This window comes from Musca vetustissima, unplaced genomic scaffold, assembly GCF_032173495.1.
Source record: "Musca vetustissima isolate MV318-11 ecotype Yass unplaced genomic scaffold, APGP_CSIRO_Mvet_v1 utg16717, whole genome shotgun sequence".
Taxonomy (NCBI): Eukaryota; Metazoa; Arthropoda; class Insecta; order Diptera; family Muscidae; genus Musca; species Musca vetustissima.
In genome coordinates, this window is record NW_026872559.1 from 58,721 (window position 1) to 67,724 (window position 9,004).

The 9,004-nt window shown below is 33.2% G+C and overlaps 1 protein-coding gene across 1 annotated transcript; it reads right to left on the minus strand.

The window, feature by feature from the left end:
* Window positions 1-5,135: 5,135 nt before the first annotated feature.
* Window positions 5,136-8,717, minus strand: LOC133329436 (programmed cell death protein 2-like). Its single transcript, XM_061537944.1, has 3 exons — window positions 8,575-8,717; window positions 7,121-8,223; window positions 5,136-5,399 (listed from the first exon to the last, which is right to left on the minus strand). Exons 1-3 carry the CDS (start codon window positions 8,680-8,682, stop codon window positions 5,144-5,146), a joined length of 1,467 nt encoding a protein of 488 aa, XP_061393928.1. The 5' UTR covers window positions 8,683-8,717; the 3' UTR covers window positions 5,136-5,143.
* Between the last annotated feature and the right edge of the window lie 287 nt (window positions 8,718-9,004).

Here is a 9,004-nt window from a genome sequence, read left to right on the forward strand (position 1 = left end):
ATCTATAAGATGAAATAAAATATAATACAAAAAACGTTTTATTTGGCTGAAGACAGAAAATGAATACAACAACAGCTTTATAAAGAGTGATTTTGTTCAAAAATTAAAAATATATTTTGAGCTTTAAATATAGTTTTTTTTTTGGTTCACCATATAATTACTTTTTCTCTCTCTATTGTAAATATTTGGAAATAAAAATTATGAATTAATAAAGTTAACAAATTTATTTTGTAAATTTATTAGTGGAAAAGAAGGTGCTACAGAACTCTTTGTAACCCACCAAATTTTACTCCCTAATTTCCAAAATCTTAACATGGAGTGTAGAGTTATTTCCATTTGGGATGTTAAGGGTGTCGAATACGGGGAGGAACACGAGAGATGTCGAACAGTCGTCGTTTGGTATTTGTATTTTTATACCCTTCACCACACTGTGGTACAGGGTATTAAAAAAAAGGCGCATCCGCATTTTTTACAATGGAAAAATTAGAAATGCGTACATTTATTGTACGCGGATGCTTCTTTGCGGATGCGTCTTTTTTGAACAACTGTTTCTATATGAAGGAGTTGCCAGATCGAAACAAAATTTAGCATATGTTCATAACAGATATGGAAGTTTCCAAAACACTTAATTTGTTTTTTTTATACCGCACTTTTTGTGCTAGGCTAAGAACTTTCCGAACTGCCCTCGTATGTCTTTGCGCATATGTTTGTAACAGGCAAGAGGAAACAAGATAGACCCATGGTTCCTTTTGAGAATATGCATAGAATCACATTCTGAGTCGATATATGCATATCCGTCCGTCTCTCCATGTTAAATTGTAAACAAAGGTCACATGTATGATTTGAATTTGATCAAATTTGGCATAGCTCACTTTTTTGGCCCAAAGATGAACCCTTATGAAATTGGAGAAAATCGGTTCATATTTATATGTAGCTCTCATATATTTTTTCGTCCGATTTAATGTAAATGGTGCACCAAAGTCCCTATATATCTTTCGATTTGCACGAAATTTGGCACAGCGTACTGAATTAAGTCTAAAACCAGTAAGGAAAGTAGTAAAGTCGGACGGGGCCGACTATATGATACCCTTCACCACTTTGAGTATATTCAACAAATGAATCCTAACAGAAGTCGTATGTGTCAGTCTCGTTTCCTTCTGCCTGTTACAAACATATGCACAAAAACATAATATCCTGTGCCAGAAAAAAAAATTGGTTCAAGAACCTCAAAACCTGGGGGCTACCAGAAAAAATTGACCAATATTTATAGTGTAGGGGAGAGGGGGGCACCTTTGAACAGCGCTCATAAAATCTTGGTTTAATAGTTTTCCGACCCGCAACCACATTTTTGTATATGGCAATCTTGTTCTCTATATGCGTAAACCACTATGGCTTGCCTTTTCAGTTGTCGAAAAATTGTGCATGGGTGACCATGTTTTCTCAGTGTCATTGCAAACTTTTATTCATTTGTTTGTAAGGGCGCAGGAAGAATTCTGTGATAGTTTTCTTTCGTCAAACAAATTTTTTGCATTCCAACAATCATTTCAAACATAACTAATGTAATTTCTTTCATATGTATTTATTACAAAAAGAGTTATTTTAAATTTCCGTAAAAAGCCATGGGTGGGGCACCTTTGAACATGCTCATTAAACTCGAGTAAAAAAAGGAGTTTTTAACTTTTGGCTTCGATTTCTCAAAATTTCAAATGGGCTAATAAGATTACGAAATTAGCTGTATTTTTCACCATATTAATTTTTGTTTTCAAGTCATTTTATGTTTTAATAACTTTTGATCTAAATTTTTTAAATTTTGAACATTTTTATATATTTTTTAATGAATTAATGCATTTCTGATATGTATGAATAAAATACATACATATTTGAACATAAACACTGTAAAAAACCATGTCGTTCAAAAATGCCAACCCCTGTTCAAAGCTGCCCCCCTGGGGGGCAGTTTTGAACACTTTGAGTTCGTCCATTAAAACAGTGATAAAATATATTTATCAAGCTTATAGTATGGAATATGTATATCCATTTTAAAGGTTACATATGTACCTATTAGTTAAAATTTATAAGAAACCAAAAATTATAAAATACAAAATTTTATAAGGCTTGAAAGCAAAAAGTGTTCAAAGGTGCCCCCCTCTCCCCTACAGATGTGCTACCTAATAAGAACTCGACGTACTAAACTACAGTCAATTTGGTTGAAAAATACGATCAGAACCCCCAAAATACCAAAAATTTGGGGTACCAGAAAAACTAGACCTATATTTATAATTTTTAGTGGAGTAATTTGGTACCCAATAAGAACCCAATGTACAAAATTTCAGAGAATTCAGTTATAAAACAAGCCCAAGAACCCGAAAATACCGAAAATTGGGGGTACCCTTATATGGGGGCTATCCGAAAAAATGGACATTTATTTTTAAGTACCAAATTTCAGCAAATTCGGTCGAAAAATGCTATCAAAACCGCCAAAATACCGAAAATTGGGGATAATCTTATATGGGGGCTATCCGAAAAATGGACCTTTATTTGCTACCCAATAAGAACTCAATGTACAAAATTTCAGCGAATTCAGTTAAAAAACGCGCTCAAGAACCTCAAAATACCGAAAATTTGGGGGTACCCATAAATGGGGCTATCCGAAAAAATTGACCTTTATTTATAATTTTTGGTAGAGAGATTTGCTACCCAATAAGAACTCAAAGTACCAAATTTCAGCGAATTCAGTTAAAAAACAAGAACCTCAAAATACCGAAAATTTTGGGGTACCCTTATATGGGAGCTATGCCTAAACGTGGACCGATTTTCTCCAATTTCAATAGGTTTCGTCCTTGTGCCAATTAAGTGACCTGTGCCAAATGTCATCAAATCGGATCATAAATGCGACCTGTACTTTGTTAACAAAAATACATGGACGGACGGACAGACGGACGGACGGACAGACGGACACGCATAAATCGACTCAGAAAGTGATTCTATGCATATTCTCAAAAGGAACCATGGGTCTATCTCGATTATTTTTGCCTGTTACAAACATATGCACAAAGACATAATACCCTGTACCACAGTGTGGTGAAGGGTATAATTATGGGTGTACAGCTTTGTGACAATTGGTTCATATTTAGATATAGCTGCTATATATATTTTCGTCCGATTTTATGTAAATGCAGCACCGTATTGCCAATATTTGCCCGATTGGGACAAAATTTTGCACAGAGTATTGGATTAGGTCCTGATTTATGTATGCGAAGTTTTGTTGAAATCGGTTCAGATTTAGATATAGCTCCCACATATATTTTCGTCCGATTTTAGGTGAATAATGCACGAAACTCACAATATTTTTCCGATTGAGACAAAATTTTGCACAGCGTACTGAATTAAGTCCAGTTTGATGTCTGTGAAGTTTTGTGAAATCGGTTCAGATTTAAATATAGCTCCTATATATTTTGTCGTCCTATTTTATGTAAATGGATCACCATACTGCCAATATTTTTCCGATTGAGACAACATTTTTCACAGCGTACAGAATTAAGACCACATTGATGTCTGTGAAGTTTTTTTCGAAATCGGTTCAAATGTAGATATAGATCCCATATACATTTAGTTAAATGGGTGCATCGAGAAGTCTAAGACAAGGTTGCTCAGTTAGGTCCAGATTTCCATACATAATTTTGACATTAAATTTCTTCATAGATTTCAGAATGTCATGTGTATGGTTTTTTATTGGTTGAAATATCTATGTAGATCACAAATTTAATTTCACCCGATTCCATTTCAATGGTCCTCCCTGTTTGTTCTATCTACAGGATATTGAACACATTAGCATCTCTTGTATGTACCAAAAGTGGTGGAGGGTATGATATAGTCGGTCCCGTCCGACTTTTGAACTGTCCTAACTGGTTTAATCAAGTCATAGTATTTTCAGCCTAAAAGTATGCTCGTTAATTGAAATTTCTCAGACAAGCAACTGTTTCTCAATACATATTTGTATGTGGCGTCCCCTATAGGATTTTGGAGGTATTAATATAACGCGTATTTTTATGCCCTTCTTGGCTTGCAGTTTAAAAAATGTTGACGCTTAAATACGTATTTTTGAAGATGTTCTCGCAATCAGAAACATTTCATTTCAAATCGACATTTTCACACTCTTACCTATTTTAAATCTCGCTTTCAATATCGTTTTGTTTCTTCCATTTTTTATTAAAAACGACAAAAGTTTGTCTTCTAATTGTACACTAAATACTTTTTTTATTTCATTCATAATTTAATTTTGTTTTTTAAAACTACATAAAAGCATAATAATAATTAAATTGAATTAATTTATGTGTTTTTCGTATTTTATTCTTTGCATATGGCTCAACAGAGTTAATTTTGGAAATTGAAAAGATCACATTTGCGTTCGTTATGAAATAAATTACGATAGACTTAGAGAGAAAGATAAATGAGTATTTAATTCAAACTTACAAACTATGTATTTTTATTTCAAAGAAATTGGAAACAATAATAAATTAATAAATGCCTAAATTAAATGTTTTGTTTTGATTTTACGTAGATTTGGTATTGTTAAAAGTGGACTGTTGTGAAATTGACCAATCATCAATCAATGGCTAACCATGTACATATTTTTCATTCATTCTTTGTTTTTTGTTTGGTTTTAAAAATACTTAAATTATGGATTTCTTTTTTTACTATCATTTAAAATCAATCTCATCTTATAAATATGTTCAAGTTTCCATTTTGAGTGAAGCCGTTTAGTGATTTGTTTTCATTTATTTAGAGGACAGAATTTGTCTGGTTTGGTTTATTAGTAATAATATTGAAATTTGTCAAGGTGATAACACAACTTTAAATACATATAGATTTATGTAATTAATTGTTATATACGATGTCCTTACCACATTTGTCAACGGGTTTTGTTTTAGGTTAGGAGATTATTAGAAAGTATAGTTAGCATATATAAACAATCTTCTAAAGTTTTCGTAATAAATGTTTGCTTTGGTTTAATATATTATATTTTTGTATAGCTGTTATGTTTAGCCTCTCTGTATTTTCCGTACGCGTTTTTGTTGTTGTTTTGCTTTACACATTTAATTGCGATGTGTAGATTGGATTTAGGATTTAAAATAATTTCGATTTATTTTTCTGCCTGCACTATAACTTTTTCATATCGCATTTTATCAGGTGTATCCCAACAACTTTTCAAACATGTAAACACCAATACATTGCCATATTCCAGTGGCGCATTCTCATTGCTTTGTTGCATTTTTAATTTTGGTATTAATGTGGACAAAATTTGAACTTCACAAATTGTATCACCATTACAGTTGGGACATTTCGGTATAGCTTCTTGCAGTGGTGCGATTAGTAAAGGCAAGGTGTCACGAGAATATCTGGAAATAAAATAAACGTAATTCTTTAGAAAATATTCTTTAAAAATCCAGGCTTATATATTTTAATTCTTCAGAAAATATTCTTTAAAATCCACTCTAATTTATGATAAACTTCTTCAGAAGAATTCTTGAAAAGTCCACCTCGTATTTGCGAACTTCCTCCAAAAATAATTTTTTAAAAAATCCACCTCGTATTTGCGAACTTCCTCCAAAAATAATTTTTTAAAAAATCCACCTCGTATTTGCGAACTTCCTCCAAAAATAATTTTTTAAAAAATCCACGCCTATATTTGCGCACTTCTTCGAAAAATATTTTTTTTTTAAATCCACGCTTATGTCTTTCGAACTTCTTCAAAAAATATTTTTTTAAAAATCCACGCTTATGTTTTTCGAACTTCTTTGGAAAATATTTTTTAAAAAATCCACGCTTATGTTTTTCGAACTTCTTTCGAAAATATTCTTTAAAAAATCCACGCTTATTCCTTTCGAACTTCTTTCGGAAATATTCTTTAAAAAATCCACTCTTATTCTTTTCGAACTTCTTTCGAAAATATTCTTTAAAAAATCCACGCTTATTCTTTTCGAACTTCTTTCGGAAATATTCTTTAAAAAATCCACTCATATTCTTTTCGAACTTCTTTCGGAAATATTCTTTAAAAAATTCACGCTTTTTTTTCGTACTTCTTTCGAAAATATTCTTTAAAAAATCCACGCTTATTTTTTTCGAACTTATTTCGAAAATTTTCTTTAAAAAATCCATGCTTATTTTTTTCGAACTTCTTTCGAAAATATTCTTTAAAAAATCCACGCTTATATTTTTCGAACTTCTTTCGAAAATATTCTTTAAAAAATCCACGCTTATTTTTTTCGAACTTCTTTCGAAAATACTCTTTAAAAAATCCACGCTTATTTTTTCGAACTTCTTTCGAAAATATTCTTTAAAAAATCCACGCTTATTTTTTTCGAATTTCTTTCGAATATATTCTTTAAAAAATCCACGCTTATTTTTTTCAAACTTCTTACGAAAATATTCCTTAAAACATCCTCGCTTATTTTTTTCAAATTTCTTTCGAAAATATTCTTTAAAAAATCCACGCTTATTTTTTCGAACTTCTTGAGAAAATCTTCGTTAAAAAAATCCACGCTGTATTTGTCGAACTTCTTTCAAACATATTCTTTAAAAAATCCACGCCTATATTTTTCGTACTTCTTGAGAAAATCTTCGTTAAAAAATCCACGCATATATCTTTCGAAAATATTCTTTAAAAAATCAACGCTTATATTTTTCGAAAATATTTTTTAAAAAATCCACGCTTATATTTTTCGAACTTCCTTCGAAAATATTCTTTAAAAAATCCACGCTTATATTTGTCGAACTTCTTGCGAAAATATTCTTTAAAAAATCCACGCTTATATCTGTCGAACTTCTTACGAAAATATAGTTCGATAGAAAATTTTCTTTTTAAAACCCGCCTCTACCCGTCGAAGACTATTATAGGTGTGGCATTATCCCCTTATTATTCATATACCGTGTAGATATAAATTTACTCTGCCAACGAAGTGTGATATCAGTCCTGCTACGAAAATTCCAAAAAAGGACAGTTTTTTGTCTTTATAAATCTTTTTAGAAAATGGAAGGTACTTTTTCAGTCGGTGAAGATTGATATTTTATATGAATCATCCGCTAAATCTTCTACAGAAGCATATTTGTATGCACTCACCTTAAAATTTGACCAGGATTCTGTTGAATAGTACTTAAGAAATGATGGAACATTAAATCACCATGTGCCGGTAAAGCTTTCTCATAGGCTTCCTGATCTTCGGGAGTTGCTGCGGCCACACCACTACCACCACCTCCTGCACTACCGCCAGCACTACCAGGTGACATTGCCGATTCATCCTGCTTCTTATATTCCAAATAAAGTTCACGAATATGTTCGGCCGACAATGAACCACCATATGATTCATAATCCTGACTCGATGCATTCATTTCTAAATCTACCGCAATAAAATATGGTTTAATTGTGAGATCGGATAATTTAGCTAATGGTCCTAAGGCGGCCGGTGTAGGTGTATGCTTAAGTAAGGCTATTAAATCACGTTCAGGCTTTTGAGGTGTTTCGACTAGAACCACATCCGTCTCAGGTCCTTCAATTTCTGCACATATTGCTGCTGAAGCTGCAGCAGCAATGCCATTACCACCACCACCGCCAGCAGCGGCATCAGCACAATTGGCATTGGGATCTTCGGCAACGTTTTGTGCAGCCCGAACATCCATTTGATTGAAATTCATTATCAGTTCATTGTCCATGGAATTGCTTTCATCTTCGTCATCGTCCTCATTCGACGATGAGGGACGTTCATCGCCATCACTGGACAATGGTAAATTGACATTTTTTCCACTGATCACATTGCCATTTTCCTCATTCGATTCATTGCATTCGTCCGCCTCTGTATCCATTTTTTCTATGGTTTCGCCAACAATTGCCTGATCGTCGACGGCACCCCAATCATCTGCTCCACTACACCAAGACAGCTTTCCGGTTGCTTGCTTGCTCGCCTCCTTTTTCTTTTTCTGCTTATTATTTTTGGGTGAAGCTACAGCCTTTATAATATCACTATGATCAGGTGTATCCAAATGTTGGGTCCTGACGCATAGCCAACTCTTGGAATTTTGCGAGCAAACAGGATTCAAGCATGCAAATATATAAAGGGTACGATGAAATTGAGACATTTCTAGAGGTGCATACAGTTGTACTATCAATGGACGTGCTGTGCCGCATAAAGGACAGGCTGGAATTTTTATTTCACCATTTGGCCAATCCTAGAAAAAATATAAGGACAAAAAAGGAAAAATCAATTATTTGTTGTACGGTGAAATATGGTTAAATTGAATGTAAACTTAAGTGTCATATTCGCAGATTCTTATCCTTTTTTAATAAAATCAATAACAGTTATTTGCATTTGGTGTACCCATCTAAACTTCGAGATACAAAATGTCACAAAACCGTTCACATCCATCTACTTATTTCATTTCCCCAATTTCCTCTTCAATATGATGGAATTCAAATCCTAGTCATCGTAACCCTTTTCCACTGTTCCCCGAATCATACCACACGCACCATCATACCACCACATAGCAAATAAACGAAAAAAATTACTATAGAACACCTACCGCACTACCACCAATTTTATTTATGGTACTATTCAATAACGAAGCATGCTTATCCGTAATCTCTTCGTCCTCATAGCCTAGATAGACTGTGCTTTTATTTTTGGCCATATTTTGGAATTTTAAGTTATAATTTATAGTCACTCAACAATTTCTTTAAATTTGCTCTTGCGAATTTGTCTCCTTGTGTCAGTAGTATTGTTAGGGATACATAGGTTGATCTTCGACCAAAATAATCGATATTATGCTATCGGCTTTTCGACCTCGAGAACCCTCGTTGTGTGACAGGTGTACATCACATGATGTTGCCATATGGTTACGGATTTAAATAAAGTATTGCATCCATTACAGTGGGACATTTCGGTGTAGTTCTTGCTGTAGTGCGATGAGTAAATGCAAGGGGTCACGAGAATATCTGAAAATAAAATGCATA

Bases quoted from the DNA above. Each gene is read 5' to 3' on its own strand.
- LOC133329436 (XM_061537944.1), bottom strand. From the start codon at position 8,682: ATGGCCAAAAATAAAAGCACAGTCTATCTAGGCTATGAGGACGAAGAG. The intron at 8,224-8,574 runs GTAGGTGTTCTA...TATTTTTTCTAG, and splicing joins ATAAAATTGGTGGTAGTGCG to GATTGGCCAAATGGTGAAAT. The intron at 5,400-7,120 runs GTGAGTGCATAC...TTTTATTTCCAG, and splicing joins AATCCTGGTCAAATTTTAAG to ATATTCTCGTGACACCTTGC.